We start from the raw sequence: 22,021 nt of genomic DNA, 5'->3' as shown, positions 1-22,021 counted from the left end.
ACCAAAACCAAAAAATTATCTAGAATCTCAAAGATTCAACATAATATATAATTAAAATATCAAATCCATAAAATAAAAAAAAACGAATCAATTAAAAAATAATAAAGAATCAATTCATTCTCAATTATTCAACATGACAAAGCTTGGATGCCACTTGTTAGAATTGTAAAATAAATCTAAAAAAAAACTGAATAAACCAGGATCTATCATGTCAAATCATCAAGAATAAATCAATAATAAAGCTAGATGCAAAAGCGTACCTGAATCCATGAATTCCTTGAAGTTTTTTCAGATCTTGGGGATTTAATCTTCCAAATTAACACACAAGAAATTCAGAGAATATTTGTCCTTTCTTAAGGATGGGAAATTAGAAAAGATATCTTGTGTGTAATTTGGGTACCATAACCCTAATATTTATAACATTGGCATATTAGTTCTAATTCCTAATTAGCCCAGCATTAATTAGAATTTAATTAGAATTCAATTACGAGAGTATCTACATATATTTGACCCATACTTTATTTAATAATTAAAGCCCAATAAAATTTTAACCAAATTAGATCACTTTTAGTTTGGGCTAACCTATCATGATAGTAAATAATAACATGTAATTACCCTTATTATATATGTGATGTCCATATTTTCTAACAGGATATGAGGCATTCATGTAGGTTTGCAACTTGCTATAGGTTTAAATATTCAGTCTCTTATTGTTGAGCTGGATGCCACCGTTGTCCACTTCCTCAAGATGCCTCTAGATGACATCCACCCGCTTAGGGATTGCTTGCTCTTAATTGTTGAAATGGGGGTGATGGAAATCCTAACATATTTTCAGGGAAGGTAACAAATATGCCCATCATCTTGCCAATCTTGAGCACAACTTGGACTCAGATACGGTGGTCTTGAATTCCTCACCTCGTTAGTATGATAGCAACTATGCCAATTGAGATAAGGTTAGATTAATCCTTTTTTATTCGTTAAAAGCATTAAAATTATATCTTTAAATCTTAACCGGAACAACAACATAAATTCTCTTAAAACATATATGGACTGACAGATGCTTTTGGAGATGAATATGCTAAAGTCAAAGCTCAATATTATGACAAAGAGAATCTCTTTTACAGATAACAGACTTGTCTATTTTCCTAGGTTATCCCATATTAAAATCCAAAGAAAATAAAAAGATTCTAACAATAATAGCTTTTTAGTGTTGCTTTTGGGAATTTAAATGTATTTAGTCAGATTCCAAACCTACCGGTAGATTCTTTCTATCCCAAGATTATTACGTATATTTAAATTAACCTTCATTATTTTCACCAAAAAAAATCTACATTCATTCTATTAGTAAAGTAGTGATTAGAGTAAGTAAAATCTCGATTCAATTTAAAAAATTTGAAATAAAATTTAAAATTCGAGTTAATTGATTGAGTTATTTGATTTAACTCAAATAAGTAATTGGAGTTTTGAATTTAAGTTGAGTAGAATTTTACAATTCGAATAATAAATTGGTGTAAATACCCTTTCAGTCTCTATTAATTTTGAAATTGAACAAATTGGTCTTCTCAACAAAAATTACACAAAAAATCAAAATAATTTTCAAAAATTCAAAATACTATAAAAATTCCAAATGATATATTTTTTATAAAAAAAATTCTTAAAAATATATAAAGAAAGTTAAAATTTTAAAAAAATTTAAAATAATAATTTTAGGGATTTAAATAAGTTAATTAATTATTCAAGTTTATTATAGTAAAGTATTTTTTTTCTTATTTTGCTTTGAAAAAGCTTTCAAATATATATGATTTCAAATTTATGTGCTCTAACATGAGATTATTACATATTTAAATACATTTAAATCCACGTCTAGAACTACACATATTTAGAACTACTCATAACCCTTCTCCAACCCATAAATAGGATGATAATACGCTTCAACGCACTTGAATCCATGTCTTCCTGTATTGACAATAATGTCCATGCTAATTGAGTTAATACTCAATCGACAATTAAAATTTGTAAATTTAACTTTTAATATTTTACAAACATATTGTAAATCCCAATGTATATTTTAGCGTAATGCATTTCTATTTGTTTAAAGATGCTTACGGCTCTCAACTGAGATGCCTGATTTCCCAAGATATATTTTAACTTGATTCCAGCCTTGTAAAATGCGGCAAAATTTAACCTTCTGTGACACATTGTGCATCTTCTTACGATACTTTTGATAAAATTATGGGTACATAAACCCACCATTTTCATGTTCTTTGCACCAAGAAATAGTATAATTACAAGGATTAGTTAAAAAAAGTATATGAATATGAAGGGTTTTCCCACTATTTTTCTTTTTATTTGCTTTGTTTTAGTTATTACAAATTGTTTCATGGTGGAAGCAGATACATGCAAACCCAGCGGCAAGCTTAGAGGGAAAAAGCCTCCTCCAGGTAAATGTAACAAAGGCCATGATTCTGATTGTTGCCAAGAAGGCAAGTTTTATAACACGTATACATGTTCGCCGCCGGTTTCAAGTCATACCAAGGCAACCCTAACTCTCAACGGATTCGGTCCGAAGGAGGACGGTGGCGGTCCATGTGAATGCGACAACAACTATCATAAAGATTCAGAATTGATCGTGGCGCTTTCGACGGGGTGGTTCAACAAGAAAAAACGGTGTATGAATTATATTAACATTCATGGTAATGGAAAAACTGTTAAAGCTAAGGTAGTCGATGAATGTGACTCTACGATGGGGTGTGATGATGAACACGATTACCAGCCTCCGTGTGCCAACAACATAGTCGATGCCTCGGATGCAGTTTGGGATGCCTTGGGAGTGTATGGAGATAAACGTGGCGAAATGGAGATATACTGGTCTGATGTTTGATTTTATTTTTCTGCCTCTCCGTATTTACCTTTGTTTCAAGCAAGGGTTGTGGTTCTTTACTCTTTAACTATATGATATTTGGTCCTTAATTATATCTAAGGCCTGAAAATAAATTTTTAATTTTAACTGTTTGGTCCTTAATCTAGGGCCTTGTCCTCTTCTTAAATGGTCTAATTCTATTTATGCGCTATTAAAATACAATACTTTAATTTAGTTCATTTTAACCGAAAATTTTTATCTTTTACCCTTTCTAAAATTTTAATTATTCGATTTAAATCATTATAAGACCAAATTTTTAATTTTACCCTCAAATTTTTTTAATTTTATCTTAAAGCTACAATACAAAATTCCTAACTCACTCCTTAGAAGTAAATTTGATAAACTAAGTAATTTATATATTAGATTATTATTTGATAATTTTTTAAAGGGCCTGGCCTTGCTTATCATTGGGTTCTTTTTGTTTTCTTGTCAACTTTCCTTGCATAACGAGCCTTATCATTGGGTGTTAAGAAATTAAGGAAATGAGCCCATCATTTGATAAAAATAAATAAATGGCATATGAATTAGTGTTCAACAAAAAGTCTTAGGCATTGCCATTTAAATTGGCTTATATATTGCTTGCCTCAAATCAACCGTAGTCATTAAAATATTGACACTGTATAGCATACTGTTGACGCTACGTTCTCACCTGCAAAATTTCACAATATTTGTTAAACGACAATCTCCCATTTCTGTGCTATAAAATGTTGGACCTTCACCACTATTGTTTCAACACACAAACAACTCCATCCTGTAATAAATTAGCCTACCAACATGGCATTCAAGCTTAAAGTATCAGCTCCATTCATCTGCATGATGATTTTGGTGCTAGCAACTGGTTCCAATGGTGGTGGGATTTCCATCTATTGGGGCCAAAATGGCAACGAAGGCACCCTAGCAGACACTTGTGCTACGGGGAATTATGAATACGTGAATATAGCCTTCTTGGCAACATTTGGAAATGGCCAAACTCCAATGATAAACCTCGCCGGTCATTGCGATCCTTATAGCAACGGTTGTACTGGGTTAAGTTCCGATATTAAATCGTGTCAAGCCAAAGGTGTTAAAGTGATTCTTTCTATAGGTGGAGGCGCCGGTAGTTACTCCCTCGCTTCGTCAGATGACGCTAGGCAAGTCGCAACGTATCTTTGGAACAATTTCTTAGGGGGAACATCGTCGTCTCGACCGCTTGGACCGGCTATCCTTGATGGAATTGACTTTGACATCGAGGGAGGTACTGGTGAATACTGGGACGATCTCGCAAAGTACCTTTCTGGATATAGTAAGAAAGGCAAGAAAGTGTACTTAACGGCGGCTCCTCAATGCCCGTTCCCTGATGCATGGATCGGAAATGCATTGAAAACAGGTCTATTTGATTACGTTTGGGTCCAATTCTATAACAACCCTCCTTGTCAATACTCATCGGCCGATATTGCCAACCTTGAAGATGCATGGAAACAATGGACATCGGATATTCCAGCGACGAATATTTTTCTTGGACTACCGGCAGCTCCGGATGCAGCGGGTAGCGGTTTCATCCCTGTAAATGATCTAACATCGAAGGTTCTCCCTGCCATAAAGAATTCCTCCAAGTATGGTGGTGTTATGCTTTGGTCCAAGTATTATGATGGTCAAAGTGGATATAGCTCTTCCATCAAGAGCCATGTCTAAGATTTATAATTTATATATAATCAATATCTGTCTATGTTATAAATATATGTTCTTCTTTATGAATGTACTTTCAATTATGTTGCTTGTCTTAAAATATGGTTTTGGTATCTTTTATATACTTAAATTTTGAATTTAATTTTTATATTTTAATTTAAAATAATTTCATGCTATATTTTTATAATTTTAATTAAAATACTAATGTATGTAGAGTTTTTTTTTTCAATACATCCAACAAAAAAAATTGTCAGCATGATGAATTATGATTGTTTTCGATAAAAAATACATTATTATTTAATTAGAATAGTTAATAATGTAAATTATTTAGATTAAATAATAATGTTATAAAATTAAAGAATTAAATTATTCTAAATTAAAGCATAAAGATATTCACCATTTGAGCATAGTAAAGGAATTAAAATCAAAATTATATCATTTTTTATCTGCCATCAAATGGCAACTTAAACATTGAATTTTTTTTTTATATTCTTTATACTCGTTTTATGTTTATATTCGAAATTGTGACTACAACTCTTAATAATGTTATTTTTAAAGTTCAAACTTATATTTCTCCTTAAAAATACAGCTTGCCTAACCATTGCATCCAAATTTATTGTGAACTTCTTTATGTTTACGAAGAAATATCAATCACTATTTATATATATATATTGTCGACACCATTTTTTTGAAAAAAAAAGGTTGACTTTGATTTTGAAAATAAAAACAAATGTGGGAGTCGCCACCAATCATGTAACATCCCCTAACCCCAAACCGTCGCCGAAAATGGGTTACGAGGCATTACCGAACATATTGGTTAATTTACAAACAATTCATGAGTAAACAACAAACATATTAAAATTAAATCATTAAGTTTTTTTATGAACCCTCGAGGCCTAAATCACGTATTATAAATGAATAGGGACTTATTCGAGTACTCCGGAATTTATTTTTTTATTTTATTTTTTTATTATTATTTTAAAAAAACTCAATATAATCCCTTTAGAAACATCTAACCTTCCTTGCAATTTCAAATTTGCAACCAATTCAACACAAACAACAACTCAACAAATACAATCTTTATCCAAATCACATTCGTTTCGTTACAATATCACTAGTCCTTATTTTATCTAACATTATATCCATTCATACTTTCAAGTAGTATTTAAACATCTTAGTTAATTTCCATTCATATCATATATCAACTTATATTAACTTAACCAATATATTCATGAGTTAATACAAAACATAGTTAGTCGTATAAGCTCCTATACGTGCCATATAAACCATTTAAAGTATTTATAACAAAATCTGCCGAAAAATCGAGATAGTGTGACTTGAGCGTGATGATCCGATCCTCTGACCCTCCCGTTAATCTACAAAGAGCAATAAACATTACAAGTAAGCTGACTATAGCTTAGTAAGTTCGTCGGCTTTAACCATAAATCTTACCAAATATTAGTTTTCCAAAATTCAAATCATATGGACATTTCAAGTAAGTTACTTTCATCCTGTAAGTCATAATCTTATTTTTTAAAAAAATTACTTAATTGAGCTCAATAACAATAATAATGATAACATTACTTACATTTCTTTTTCCACAAGTTACATTTACTACTTACCAACTTGTCCATTCAAGGAACGGCTTACGGATTTGAGTACATCGTGTTCTGAAGCCCGAAGTCTAGTTGAAGCACATAAGTGCTAAACAGAAGCCCGAAGGCTAACTGAAGTACACAAGTGCTAAACATAATCCCGAAGGCTAACTGAAGCACACAAGTGCTAAACGGAAGCCCATCAGAGCTGAATTGAAACCCCAAAAGGGTTAACTGAAACTCATATGAGTTAACGGAAGCTCATAAGAGCTAAACGGAAAGTAAACACAAGAATTCGCAACAAATGCTGAATCTCAGTTTACTTGGGTAATTTACTGTCAATTCATCTTTTTCACTGAACGATCGTACTCATTTCCTGCGTTCCGTTCCTCCAAAATACTCAGTTCAATTTCCTAACTTTTGTACATAATTTACTTATTTTCAACAAGTAACATACATAAATATTAATCACCATTCATAAAATAATATTGAAATTTAATAATTTAACCATACAAACTTACCTGGAATAATTTGCAGTAGTTGTAGAGATTTCTAGAACTATTCCGAAATTTTCTCTTTTCCTCGTTTATTCCGAAATTTTCTCTTTTCCTCGTTTATCCTCAATTTCTTGATCTATAATATAAAAATTTTCCATTTATTCATTAGTATTTATTCAAATTCTACTCTAATTTACAGCTTATGCACTTTAATTTTTGAAATTGTACTTTTACCCTAAATTTTACAATTTTTACAATTTAGTCCTTGCTCAATTAACCCTCCAATTGAACTAAATTTTCTCAATTAACACTTTATTATATTACTTTAAACTACTTCATAACTTTTGTAAATCAGAATTTCAGCATGAGGCCTTAATTCTAAACTTTTTCATAATTAGGTCCTAAAAATCAATTTCCACTAAAATTGCTTAATAAAATCATCATATCATAAGATTAAAACATCAAATCCATGCTAAATCATCATAAAATTACATAAATTATTCATTGAAACTTTCAATTTCACTCACAGAATCAAAAAAATGAATTTAATAGTAGGACCTAATTGTAGTAGTCTTAAAAACACAAAAATTATAAAGAAAAAGCAAGAATTAAACTCACATGATGCAAAAATATGAAAAAAAAAGAAGCTTATTCCAGGCCTCCTATGGCGTTTTTAGCTGATGAGAAAGAAGAAAAATGAAGAAAAACCTAGATAATTCCGATTTAGTCCTAACTTTATTTAGTTAATCTTGGCAATATTCCAATTTTTCCCTTATTTCACTAATTTCCTGAATTTTTCTCAGCTATTGCCATCCAAAATATCTCCCTTGGGAAAATTTTCTCTTTAGGTCCTTCCTCATTAGACACTTAAGCTATTTAATCACTTTCACAAGTTATACACCTTTACAATTTAGTCCTTTTTATTTAATTAACCACCCAAACAATAAAATGTTCTAACAAAATTTTAACATCATATTACTAACACTCCATAAATATTTATAAAATTATTTTCGGCTCGGTTTTAAGAGATCGAGGTCTCAATACCTCATTTTCAACTTAATTTATTTAATAATTTTTCTTTAAATTTTAATTTCTCCTAGTTAAAATATTTCTAACATCTCTGTCACTTCTAAATATTATTTTATTTTAATTTCATAATCTCAGTCGTCGGATTTAGTGATCTCTCGAATCACTGTTTTGATACCACTGAAATTTTAGGCTGTTACAACTCTACCCCCTTTAGGAAATTTCGTCCTTGAAATTTCTTACCTGAGAATAGATTTGGATACTGTGTTCTCATTGACTCTTCTGTTTCCCAGGTTGCTTCCTCCAAACCATGTCGATGCCATAACACTTTAACTAATGGTACCTTTTTATTCCGCAGTTCTTTAATTTCCCGAGCCAAAATCTTTACTGGTTCTTTTGAATAAGTCATATCTGACTGAAGCTCAATTTCTGTATGCAAAATCACATGTGAAGGGTCTGAGCTATAACGTCCCAACATAGACACATGGAACACATTATGAATCTTCTCAAACTCTGGAGGTAAAGCAAACTGATATGCTACAGGGCCAACTCTTTCAATAATCTCATACGGTCCAATAAATCTTGGACATAGTTTTCCTTTTTTACCAAATCGTAATACTTTTTTCCACAGCGACACCTTTAAGAACACTTGATCACCTACATTAAACTCTATTTCTCTTCTTTTTAAGTCAGCATATGATTTCTGACGATCCGAAGCAACTTTCAGACAATCTCGAATAATCCGAATCTTTTCTTCAGTTTCCTGAATTAAATCGACCCCCACTAACTTGGATTCACTCAATTTAACCAATGTAATGGAGTCTTACATTTTCTTCCATATAAAGCTTCAAATGGAGCCATCTTTATGCTGGATTGATAGCTGTTGTTGTAAGCAAATTCGGCCAATGGTAAATACTTTTCCCAACTACCACCAAACTCAAGTATATAACATCTCAACATGTCTTCCAAAATCTAAATTACCCACTCTGATTGCCCATCAGTCTGAGGATAAAAAGCGGTACTAAAATTTAGCTTTGTGCCTAAAGCTTCATGTAGTTTGCTCCAAAACCTCGATGTTAACTTTGAATCTCGATCTGAAATAATGGATGTTGGAACCTCATGTAATCTCACAATCTCAGAGATATACAGTTCTGCTAACTTATCTAGTGGAAAATCTGTTTTGACTGGAATAAAATGTGCTAATTTTGTCAATCTATCGACAATTACCCAGATTGAATCTTTCTTCTTCGGGGTCACAGGTAACCCGGATACAAAATCCATTGTAACATGTTCCCACTTCCACTCTGGAATCATAATAGGTTGTAACAAACCCGTTGGTACCTGATGTTCTGTTTCACCTATTGACATATTAGACACTTTGCTATAAACTCACAAATTTCTCTTTCATACCAGGCCACCAATACATCTGTTTCAAATCACAATATATTTTTGTACTTCCAGGGTGAATAGAATACCTGCTACTGTGAGCTTCAGAAAGAATATTATTTTTCAAGTCTGAATCATTTGGAACGCAAATTCTTTTACTATAGTATAACATACCATTTTCATCAATGCTATACTCTGAATCCTGCTTGTCTCGAGCTATTTGTTTCTTTAATACTAACTTCGAATCTTTATCTTACAACTCCCTAATTTGTTGGAGAAATACAGGCTTGGCTTTCAATTCCGCTATTATAGATCCATCTTCACTAACAGACAAATGGGCATTCATTGACCGGTGTGTAAACAAAGATGATTTCTGACTGAGTGCGTCAACAACTATATTAGCCTCCCCGGATGGTAATCGATAACAAGGTTATAATCCTTTAATAACTTAAGCCATTTTCTTTGACTCAAATTCAACTCTTTCTGTGTCATCAAATACTTCAAACTTTTATGATCTGTATACACATAACATTTTTCACCATATAAATAGTGTCTCCAAATTTTTAAAGCAAAAACAATTGCTGCCAACTCCAAATCATGCGTAGGATAATTCTTCTCCTGTGATTTTAACTGTTGAGAAGCATAGGCCACCACTTTTTCCGACTGCATCAACACACAACCTAAACCATTCAAAGATGCATCACTGTATACAACATATGGCACACCTGATTCTAGTTGAGTAAAAAATTGATCAAAACTTTGTTGGCATTCGTCAGACCACACAAACTTAACATTCTTCTGTAACAATCGTGTCATAGGCGAAGCAATTATTGAGAAATTTTTAACAAAACGGTGATAATATCCAGCTAAACCCAGGAAACTTCGCACTTCTGTTACATTCCTTGGAGTTTTCCAATTTACCACTACAGATACTTTACTCGGATCTACTCGAATCCCTTCAGCTGAAACAATGTGACCTAGAAATCCAACCTCAAGAAGCCAAAATTCACATTTGCTGAATTTTGCATATAATTGCTTTTCTCGCAAAGTTTGTAGCACAATCCTTAAATGTTGAGCATGCTCGGGTTTTGTCTTTGAATAGATCAATATATTATCAATAAACATAACTACAATCTATCCAAATAAGGATGAAAAATCCGATTCATTAAGTGCATAAATGCAGCAGGGGAATTAGTTAAACCAAAAGGCATTACCAGAAACTTGTAATGACCATACCGAGTTCTGAAGGCAGTTTTTGGTACATCACATTCTTTAACTTTCAGTTGATAATATCTGGATCGAAGATCTATCTTTGAAAACACAACAGCACCTTTCAACTGATCAAACAAATCATCAATGCGAGGTAAATGCTATTTATTTTTAATTGTAACTCTGTTTAGCTGCCTGTAGTCTATGCACAGCCTTAGAAACCCATCTTTCTTTTTCATGAACAAGACTGGTGCACCCCAATGTGACATACTCGGTCTAATAAACCTTTTGTCCAGTAATTCCTGCAACTGTGTCTTCAGCTCTTTTAACTCAGCTGGTGCCATACGATATGGTGTCACTAATATAGGAGCTGTCCCCGGTACCACATCAATCACAAATTCAACTTCCTGATCTGGTAGTAAACCTGGTAATTCTTCGGGAAATACATCAGGAAATTCTTTAATAACCGGCAACTGTTCTAGTTTTGGTTCAGATCCTCAAGTATCAAGGATGTAAGCTAAAAATACCTCATTACCCTTCCGCATTAATCTCTGAGCCGAAAAAGCTGAAATAATTTTGATAACATCATTTGAATTCTCAGGCTCAACAGAAAGTATATCACCTACCTGACATTTCAAACTAATCCGCTTCTCGCAACAATTTATCACAGCATCATGTTTTGTCAACCAATCCATTCCCAGTATAACATCGAACTCCCGAAATGGTAGCAACATTAAATCAGCAGAGAATTCACAGCCTTTTATTTCAGTGGACAATTTCGACACACTAAATTTACTATCACACTTTGTCCTAATGAATTAGTAACTTGAACATCATATTCAGTTGGTTCAACAGACAATTTCTTTTCTGATGCTAATACTGTGCAAATATAAGAATGTGTAGACCCTGGGTCAATTAATGCATATACAATAACATTAGAGAGATAGAAAGTACCAGCAATAACGTCTGGAGCCCTGGTTTCTTCTCTAGCTCGGATGGCGTATATACGTGCTGGTGCTCTAACCTCTGACCGAGCAACAGAATCTTTTGCACTCGAACAAGTAGCTCCTGCAGCACTGCTTTGACTCGTACATTTACTTCTCTGAGAAGTAGCCATCTATTTTTCCTTCTATTCTTCTTCATCTTTTTGTAATAGAGTATAATTCCGGATAAAATGATAAATGGTTCCACATTTGTAGCAAGCTCCTATTTTACCTCTACATTCTCCCAAATGGTATTTTCCACAGTGTTGGCATTTAGACCTGGGAGTATTTTGTACACTGGCTTCACTAGCAACTGATCTGATTGATATTCCACGATCAGGTTGAGTTACTCTAGTCTTCAATCGTTCAGGTAGCGATGTAGCTCGAATGGAATCCTCCTTAAACTTTTTAATTAGAAATGCTGAAAATGATTTGGAAGAGCTTCTCTTATAAGATTCTTTGTTTCTTCTTTCCTGTTTCATCTTTCTATTGTACACTTCTTCCATCTTTTGAGCTAGATCTGATAAAACCACAAATTCTCGAATTTTCGTACCACCTATCATCATTCTGATTTCATCATTCAACCCTTCTTCAAATTGGACACACATGTCTTCTTCTGTAGGAATAATCTCTAGAGCATATCTGCTAAGGTATACAAACTCCCTCTCATACTCAGCTACTGTCCAATTTCCCTGTCGAAGATCAAGAATTTCTCTCTTTTTCTTGTCTAAATATCTTTTACCAACATATTTCTTTTTAAACTCACCCTGGAAAAATTCCCAAGTAAGTTTCTCGGTTGGTACCACAGCTTCTATTGTTTTCCACCAGTGATATGCTTCTTCTTTTAACAAGGAAACAGCACACCTTAAATAGTCATCTGGAGAACAAGTCATTTCTTTAAAAACTCTTATCGTGCTCTGCAGCCAATACTAAGCTTTTACTGGATCATCCTCTGACCTACCCCAAAATTCTTCAGCTCCAAATTTTTTGAGTTTTTCTACCGGAGTTCTTTTACTTGATTCAGTTACCGGAGGAGAAGGTGGAGGAGCAACCGATGGTACTACTGGTGGTACTGTAGGGGTAGAAGGTTGCTGGGTCTGATTCCTTTCCTGTATCCTCTCATTATACCACTGATTCATTACTCCAATAATTATGTTTCTAAGTTCTTGTTCTCGCATCAAGGAAATTGGAACATCACTACTTGTCCCTTGTTCAGATGTCTGTGCTCTACTATTTGCTTCTTCCTGTTTAGCATGTTCAGGTCTATCCGACATCTTTACAATCTATTAAAAAAAAACAAGGGTTAAATCGGATCATACACATCACACTATCATAGATTTATATGACATGTATTTCTAAACATTTTACACATCACGTCTATTCCGAGAATCGGCTAAACCGAAGCTCTGATACCAATAAATTTAACATCGCTAACCCCAAACCGTTACCGAAATAGGGTTACAAGGCATTACCGAACATATTAGTTAATTTACAAACAATTCATGAGTAAACAACAAACATATTAAAATTAAATCATTAAGTCTCTTTTATGAACCCGCGAGGCCTAAATCACGTATTATAAATGAATAGGGACTTATTCAAGTACTCTAGAATTTATTTTATTATTTTATTTTATTATTATTATTTAAAAAAAACTCAATATAATCCCTTTAGAAACATCTAACATTCCCTGCAATTTCAAATTTGCAACCAATTCAACACAAACAACAACTCAATAAATACAATCATTATCCAAATCACATTTGTTTCGTAACAATATCACTAGTCCTTATTTTATCTAACATTATATCCATTCATACTTTCAAGTAGTATTTAAACATCTTAGTTAATTTCCATTCATATCATATATCAACTTATATTAACTTAACTAATATGTTCATGAGTTAATACAAAACATAGTTAGTCGTATAAGCTCCTATACGTGCCATATAAACCATTTAAAGTATTTATAACAAAATCTACCGGAAAATCGAGATAGTGTGACTTGAGCGTGATGATCCGATCCTCTGACCCTCCCTTTAATCTACAAAGAGCAATAAATATTTCAAGTAAGCTGACTATAGCTTAGTAAGTTCGTCGGCTTTAACTATAAATCTTACAAAATATTAGTTTTCCAAAATTCAAATCATATGGACATTTCAAGTAAGTTACTTTCATCCTGTAAGTCATAATCTTATTCAAAAAAAAATTACTTAATTGAGCTCAATAACAATAATAATGATAACATTACTTACATTTCTTTTTCCACATGTTACATTTACGACTTACCAACTTGTCCATTCAAGGAATGGCTTACGGATTTGAGTACATCGTGATCTGAAGCCCAAAGTCTAGCTGAAGCACATAGGTGCTAAACAGAAGCCCGAAGGCTAACTGAAGTACACAAGTGCTAAACGGAAGCCCAAAGGCTAACTGAAGCACACAAGTTCTAAACGGAAGCCCGAAGGCTAACTAAAGCTCATCAGAGCTGAACTGAAACCCCAAAAGGGTTAACTGAAACTCATATGAGTTAACGAAAGCTCATAAGAGCTAAACGGAAATTAAACACTAGAATTCGCAACAAATGCTGAATCTTGATTTACTTGGGTAATTTACCGTTAATTCATCTTTTTCACTGAACGATCGTATTCATTTCCTGCGTTCCGTTCCTCTGAAATACTCAGTTCAATTTCCTAACTTTTGTACATAATTTACTTATTTTCAAAAATTAACATACATAAATATTAATCACCATTCATAAAATAATATTGAAATCTAATAATTTAACCGTACGAACTTACCCGAAACAATTTGCAGTAGTTGTAGAGATTTCTGGAACTATTCCGAAATTTTCTCTTTTCCTCCTTTATCCTCGATTTCTTGATCTATAATATAAAATTTTTCCATTTATTCATTAGTATTTATTCAAATTCTACTCTAATTTACAGCTTATGCACTTTAATTTTTGAAATTGTACTTTTACCCCAAATTTTACAATTTTTACAATTTAGTCCTTGCTCAATTAACCCTCCAATTGAACTAATTTTTCTCAATTTAACACGTTATTGTATTACTTTAAACTACTTAATAACCTTTGTAAATCATAATTTCATCATTATACCTTAATTCCAAACTTTTTTCACAATTAGGTCCTAAAAATTAATTTCCACTAAAATTGCTTAATAAAATCATCATATAATAAGATTAAAACTTCAAATCAATGCTAAATCATCATAAAATTACATAAATTATTCATGGAAACTTTCAATTTCACTCAAAATAAAAAACAAATGAATTTAATAGTAGGACCTAGTTGTAAAAGTCTTGAAAACACAAAAATTATAAAGAAAAAGCAAGAATTAAACTCACATGATGCAAAAATATGAAAAACCAGCTTATTCCAGGCCTCCTATGGCGTTTTTAGCTGATGAGAAAGAAGAAAAATGAAGAAAAACCTAGATAATTCTAATTTAGTACTAACTTTATTTAGTTAATCTTGGAAATATTCCAATTTTACCCTTATTTCACTAATTTCCTGACTTTTTCTCAGCTATTGCCGTCCAAAATATCTCCCTTGGGAAAATTTCTCTTTAGGTCCTTCCTCATTAGAAACTTAAGCTATTTAATCACTTTCACAAGTTTTACACTTTTACAATTTAGTTCTTTTTATTTATTTAACCACCCAAACGATAAAATTTTCTAACAAAATTTTAACATCATATTACTAACACTCCATAAATATTTATAAAATTATTTTCAGCTCGGTTTTACGATATCGAGGTCTCGATACCTCATTTTCAACTTAATTTATTTAATAATTTTTATTTAAATTTTAATTTATCCTAATTAAAATATTTCTAACATCTCTCTCACTTCTAAATATTATTTTATTTTAATTTTCTAATCCCAGTCGTCAGATTTAGTGATCTCGAATCACTGTTCTGACACCACTGAAATTTTAGGTTGTTACAAATCATTTTTTTATGAGGTGTGATCGGATCACCTCACAATTTGATCATTTTAATAAGAAGTTCGATTAATCAAAACGATGATTTTGATCTAAATATTTCAGAAAATGGGTTCGGCAGTCGGTTACGTACGAGGAAGGATTTGCACCCTCGTAATGCCCAAAATTGGTACCTAGTTGATTATTTAATGTCTTAGTGTCGAGGATTGAGAAAAAGAATTACGTTAATCGAGAAAAAGAATTACATCACGTAAGTTAGGACACCATATCGTAAATCCTCGAAACGAGAATAAACACATAAAAATTTATTTTAAAAGATACTCGATTATTTCGGTTTTAGAAAGAAATCGTATTCGGTAGGTTAGAACAAGATCTTTTCGTCATTTTTAAAAAATTTAAAACTTTTGTTTGTTCGGATTTTTCGAGAAAACTGAAACCCCGTAAGTTAGGGTATGATTTTTTTCGAAATAAAAAACGTAGAATATTGCTTATTTTAAAGAGCGCGATTGTATGTGTCAAGATTAATGTAACACCAATCGTAAATAAATCACGATGGTAACGTGTGTAAAAAATTAATAAAAAGACAAGCATAAAATAAAGGAATTAACACAACAAACGAGATAATTACAAATAAAAAGAGAAAAAACTAAAAACTAAAAATAGTAAATAATTACGTAAATAAATGATTTATAAACAGCTTGAGAAATAATAATATTAATAAGTATAAAATAATAAAGTTTGAAATTAAAAGAAAAATCATATAAATAACAAGTAATAAGCATAATATTAATAACAATAGCAAATAATCTAAATGTGAAATTATAAGAGTATATAAGTAAGTATAATAAAATGATAAAATAAACATATTTACAGAAAACATTAGGTAAACGAACAAAAAGAAATATAATAATAGTAATAATAATAATAGTAATAATAATAGTAATGATAATAATAATAATAATAATAATAATAATACAATGTTAAGTTAATTAACTTAAAATTAAAATAGCAAAAATAACCAAAAAAGGACTAAAATTGAACTCAAAATAGAAATTTGAGGCAAATCTGAAATAAAAAGGAAAGGGGATGACCTATCCGAACACGCGAATAACATGGAGGGACTAAAAGAGGAATTCTCCTTTCTCCTCCAAAACGACATCATTCCCATGAGGACTAAAATGTGATCGAAATAAAGTATGGGGTAAAAATTAAAAATAAAGAAAAACCTAATTGCGAAATGATTAAAAAGCGGAAGGGCTAAAGGTGCAATTAGCCCTTCCGTAAAAAAAAAGCGGATCCTAAAGCTGGAGCGGGTCAGGTCTCTGGTTAAGGCTCAAAACGACGTTGTTTTGGGGCCTATATAAGTCAAAAAAAATTTAAAAATTTTCATTCTTTCCCATTTCACCAAAAAAACTGAAAACCCCCCTCAAATTCTCTCATACCCCTCTCCTCTCCAGCCATGGCTCTGGCTAAGCGCCACCACGCCGGTCGCCAGTCGCCGGTGACGGCAGGAAGCCTAAAAGTCGCCCTTTTTTCTGGCTAAGTAAAAAAAAAATAAGTTTTCTCTTCTTTAAAACTCTTTTTAATATATATATATAGAAATGGTTTTAAAAAAAGAAAATAAAGAGATATATGTGTATATAAATAGTTTCGAAAAAGAAAATAAAATCAAAGACCTTGGCACGTTAGCTTTGTTTTTTTTTTCTCTTCTTCAACTGCCTTTTTTTTGTTTATTATTTGAATGCTTCGAATCACTTTTTTTTTTTGTATCCAAGAATGTCTGAAAAATTACATTGGTTTTTGGCTTGGCTTATATAGCCATTTTACAAGATTTCCATTTAATTTTTTATGTCTACTATCTTTTCTTCTTTTAATCCTTACAGGTGGCCGTGCAAGTGAAGGGCAGTGTTGACGCGACAGTGGCGGTGGCAGCAGGCTTGGCAATGGCTAGGGGTGGCAGACCTAGGTGCAGTGCACCTAAGGTTTAGAATTTTGTTTTTTCTGTTTTGGGTTTGGGCTACACTAGGCTAGGGTTTGTAATTAGGTTTTGGGCTATTTGGGTTTGGGCTTGTAGTTTAATTTTTGGTTTGTAATGGGACTGTTTGATTATTGGACTGTTAATGTTTTTATTTTGGTCTTGTATTTTGGGTTTTTGGTGTTGGTTTAGGCCTCGGGCAAATTGGGGTTTCTACAACTGTCCATTTTTACTCGTTGTTGTGTAACGAGAATGGAGTAAAGACTTTTAAGAAAGACCAATTTTGCCCGGTCTCACCGAGTCTCTATTTGTCTGGTGCTCCTTTTTTCAAGTAGCCTCATTCCACCTATTGTATCTTCAGAGGTATAGGAATTGTCACTTCGATCCACTCCACTGCAACTTCGAGGAGTTGTAGTTTCAATCTACTCCACTACAATTTCAGGGAGATAAGACTTGTAGTTTCAATCTAGTCCGCTGCAACTTCAAGGAGATAAGGTTTATAGTTTTAATATGCTCTACTGTAACTTTAGAGAGATAATATTTGCTATCTTCGATCTACTCCATTGTAACTTCAAGGAGTTAAGATTTGTAATTTGTAGCTTTAATCTACTCCACTGCAACTTCAGAAAGATAAGGTTTATAGCTTTAATTTGCTCTACTGCGACTTCAGAGAGATAAGATTTGCTATCTTCGATCTACTCCACTGCAACTTCAAGGAAATAAGATTTTCTATCTTTAATTTGCTCCTTTGCAACTTCAGGAAGATAAGACTTGTATCTTCAACCTGCTCCACTACAACTTTAGGGAGATAAGGTTAGTGGTTGTAATCTGCTTCACTGCAACTTCAGGGAGATAAGATTCGCCATCTTCAGTCTGCTTCACAGCAACTTCAAGGAGATAAAACTTGTAACTTCAACCTGCTCCACTTCAACTTCAGGGAGATAAAATTTGTAACTTGATAGCCTTAATCTGTTCCACTGTAGCCTCAAGAAAATAAGATTTGCTATTTTTAACCTGCTTCATTGCAACTTTAGGGAGATAAGGTTTATAGCTTTAATCTGCTCTACTGCAACTTCGGAGAGATAAAATTTGCTATCTTCGATCTACTCCACTACAACTTTAGGGAGATAATATCTGTGACTTTAATCTGCTCCACTGCAACTTTAGAGAGATAAGACTTGCCAGAATGACTTTAATCCATCCCAATACAACTTCAAGGGTACAAGATTTGTGGATTCACCGATCCTGTTACACCATCCTCTAGGGAACATGGCCTTCTAAATCGGATTCATGGTCATTTATTTATGCCAAATGATTAGGATGTCATGATCAGAATGAATCAAATGCTCCTAACTAGATGTGTATGCATGATATTTGCATGAATGTAGAATGTCATTTTGCGAGAATGATCCTCTTTTTAATGCTTAGGTTGACATTACTCATTGTTCATCAAGGTTCTATCATCGACATGTTACCCTTCCTTCTTGTTCAGCTGATATCTTTGATAGAAATCCCGAGGAAATAATCACAATTTGGGCTATTCTTTCCCAAAATGTTTTCAATTCTTAGGTTTGGTTAGTTCTAACTAGTGGTCCTGTTTCAGGTCCCTGTACTATTTAGAAGCTTTTCAAAGCAATATGAAAAACTCCTTTTACGTGAATATTATGAGTCCATTAATCATTATTTTAATGAAAATACTAGAAAAAGATTGTAACAATGGACAAGACTGAAATTTATTAGAAGCAAAGCTCGAAATGAATTGAATTAATCAAAACAGCAAATTTTGCTAAAATAAAAAGCGGGTAAGATAAATGTAACACCCGGAATTTTGGGCCTAGAAGTAATAGGCCTTGAGTTTGGGATCGGTTATAAGGCGGCTTAAATAACTTAAATGTGTTTAAATATTTTATAATTGCATGTTTAGTTTAATTGTTAAGTGATTTAGGAAGGGTTGGTAGTGTGGAAAAAGTCCTAGGTTCGATCCAAGGCTTTAGCAAAATTTTGCATTTTTTTTTAAAAGACCCTTAGCATTAGGTGGAAGGCTTATTAATAAGGCCTGGTAAAATCTGACACAAGGAAACGCTTGGCCTAGTGGCAAAAGGCGTTGGTAGCAAGCAAGAAATCCAGGGTTCAAGTCCTGGGCTTGGCAAAATTTTTATTGCGCATATGATTAGTAGGGAAGCTAGCGTTTAGGCCTTATAAATATGTTTGGTGGAAATATGGCACAAGAGCGCCTAAGGGGCAGTAGCGAGAAGCGTGCTATGGATCTGAGAGGTTGCAGGTTCGAATTCCAGGCCTGGAAAAGTTGTAAATTTTTATTCTTTAAGGAAACTGAGACTTAGGCTTATAAGCCTTATAGTAAATTGTGATCGAATGGTAGCACAAGATAGGTGGCAGTGCAGTGGCCAGTAGCTTGTTGGAAGTTGGAAGGCTGGAGTTCGAGTGGTTTCATGCGCAAAAGGGAATTCAATTTTGTTGTACAACACAAGAAAGGATTGCCATTTGGTGGAAGCAATTTGAATGCAATTGTTGGCTAAAATCAAGGTTACGGTGGAGATAAGGATAAGGATTAAGTGTGGATATGATGGTGATAAAATTGGAGAAATTGAAGGGAATTTAACTTGACAAGTTTAAGTAGATTGGGGAGTGTAGTTTTTTTTTCCTATATATACGTGTTTTGTTTGGGCAAGTAAGGGCATTTGTTGTTTTTGTGTGCTTCAATCGCATATTCTTGGGGGAAATTTCTTTCAAACTCTTGACTCTTTTGTTTTGTTTTTTGTTTTTTGCAAATACCTGAATAATCTCAAACCCTCCATCTCCTCTTTTTTTTAAGCCAAACTCTTGATCTTTTCTTCCCTATTTTAATCAAATCAACCTCTTCCCTCTTTAACTTAGCTGGTTACTTTTTTTTCATTTAAAAGCTGATTCATACACTTTGGGGGTTGATTTCTTGTTGGGAAGCGATCTTGCGATCGGTAAGTGAATTAGATCTTTTTTGGCTTTTGTTAAATATTTCTAAGTTCTTTCGTTTCTACACTCTTAAAAGATGATTTTTCCTTATCCTTTCCAATACCATTAATTTTGTTAACATATGGTTTCTCCATTTATTTCACTTTTTCCCTTCATTCAAGAGTGTGATTGTAACACCCCGAACCCGAGGCCGTCGCCGGAGTCGAACACGAGGTGTTAACAGACTTCAACCCACTTAAAAAAAATTTTCCAGACAAGCTGCCAGTCTGCGTACTAGTCGCTAAAAAAATCATATCTCGAGTTCTGAAACTCGAAATCCAGTTTTGTAAATTTTCCCTGAAAATAGACTCATATGCCCGTCTACACATTTTTTTCTAGAATTTTTGGTCGGACCAATTAGTACATTTTATTAGTCAAAGTCTCCCATGTTACAGGGATCGACTACAGTGACCTTTGTGCATTACGACTTGGATATCTCCCTGCACAGAGTTTCAACACTGATGCCGTTTATTTCTATAGAAACTAGACTCAGAGAGGAATCTATACATATATGGTATGACTCCTAATTATCTCTGGTTGATTTATAATGAATTTCCAAAGTCGGAACAGGGAATCCAGAAACCGTTCTGGCCCTGTCTCACGAGAACCTGAATATCTCTTAACATACTGTCCATATGATCTTTTCGTTGCTTCTATATGAAAATAGACTCATCGAGCTTCGAATACATAATTTATTCATCAATTAATTCCACTCCTACTATTTTTTAGTGATTTTTCAATCTCATGTCACTGCTGCTGCCAGCATCTGTTACGAAAGTAACTAGGTCCATTTCATGCCTACTCCTTGATCCAACTCAATCGAACATTCATGCCATTTTCGCATGGCTTAAAGTTTACATACTAAAGTTCAAACACAACATAATAGCCTATACATGCCGAAATATTCTCCTAAGCCGACTAAGAAGAAAGTACCAAAACTTGCTATCCGGTGTGATGACTTCGATGACGGCCCGACCACGCAAAAAGAGATGTGTCCAAGAAACCTAGAATAGGTGACAAGGAAACACCGAGTGAGTTTATAACTCAGTAAGTCATAAGCTATGCACTACCATCCATCAATAACATTATCACAAGAGAAAACAAAATGGAACGAGGCTAATTACTCCATCCATTCCGAACCATACCATAGTTCCTCCGACCTATCGGTTTAATTTCATACCAATTTATGCATTCACAATCCACATACTCATCAATAGGATATTCGAGGCATTTTCATAAATCATTTTATTTTCGTTACAAACATACAACTAAACGGCCTTTCACCCATTCTACGATAAATTTCATGTACGTGACTTCAAGTATATTTGTCACATAGGTTCAAACTTACCAAGCTCAACACCAAGTATAGACATAGCACCTATTAGCCATGAACTCAAGACACTTACCCGATCCGCTGTCCGTGATCGACTCAATAGCGTCGCACACTTAGTGTCCATAATGATTCAAGAATATATATTAAGTCCGCACACTCAGTGCTATATAATCAACTCGCACACTTAGTGCTACATAGTCAAACTCGCACACTTAGTGCTACATAGTCAATTCGCACACTTAGTGCTACATAGTCAAACTCGCACACTTAGTGCTACATAGTCAATTCGCACACTTAGTGCTGCACAATTTAAACCCGCACACGTAGCGCCAATCTCGTGGTCATAAATGTTTATACTCGCACATTTAGTGCCGAGATCAACAACTCAATACATCTCACCTCTTTTCTTTTCATTCAACACTTTCATCATCACATACGTACATGCATATATATATT

At 33.2% G+C, this 22,021-nt stretch overlaps 4 protein-coding genes across 4 annotated transcripts; 2 read left to right on the top strand and 2 right to left on the bottom strand.

Annotated features, from left to right (window-relative positions):
• Positions 1 to 2,318: 2,318 nt before the first annotated feature.
• LOC107954145 (kiwellin-1) lies at positions 2,319 to 2,994 on the top strand. Its single transcript, XM_016889618.2, has one exon. It carries the CDS (start codon positions 2,381 to 2,383, stop codon positions 2,879 to 2,881), a length of 501 nt encoding a protein of 166 aa, XP_016745107.2. The 5' UTR covers positions 2,319 to 2,380; the 3' UTR covers positions 2,882 to 2,994.
• A 678-nt stretch (positions 2,995 to 3,672) lies between these two features.
• LOC107956644 (hevamine-A) lies at positions 3,673 to 4,667 on the top strand. Its single transcript, XM_041082776.1, has one exon. It carries the CDS (start codon positions 3,695 to 3,697, stop codon positions 4,589 to 4,591), a length of 897 nt encoding a protein of 298 aa, XP_040938710.1. The 5' UTR covers positions 3,673 to 3,694; the 3' UTR covers positions 4,592 to 4,667.
• Positions 4,668 to 9,684: 5,017 nt separating this feature from the next.
• LOC107956032 (uncharacterized) lies at positions 9,685 to 11,415 on the bottom strand. Its single transcript, XM_016891787.1, has 4 exons — positions 11,125 to 11,415; positions 10,826 to 11,011; positions 10,584 to 10,771; positions 9,685 to 9,769 (listed from the first exon to the last, which is right to left on the bottom strand). The coding sequence occupies exons 1-4, from the start codon at positions 11,413 to 11,415 to the stop codon at positions 9,685 to 9,687; spliced, it is 750 nt and encodes a 249-aa protein (XP_016747276.1).
• Positions 11,416 to 11,427: 12 nt separating this feature from the next.
• Positions 11,428 to 12,174, bottom strand: LOC107956031 (uncharacterized). The gene has a single exon (XM_016891786.1). It carries the CDS (start codon positions 12,172 to 12,174, stop codon positions 11,428 to 11,430), a length of 747 nt encoding a protein of 248 aa, XP_016747275.1.
• Between the last annotated feature and the right edge of the window lie 9,847 nt (positions 12,175 to 22,021).

Source organism: Gossypium hirsutum, chromosome A12 (assembly GCF_007990345.1).
Source record: "Gossypium hirsutum isolate 1008001.06 chromosome A12, Gossypium_hirsutum_v2.1, whole genome shotgun sequence".
NCBI lineage: Eukaryota > Viridiplantae > Streptophyta > Magnoliopsida > Malvales > Malvaceae > Gossypium > Gossypium hirsutum.
The sequence above is the reverse complement of the archived record's forward strand: the minus strand, read 5'-3'. Positions and strand labels throughout refer to the sequence as shown.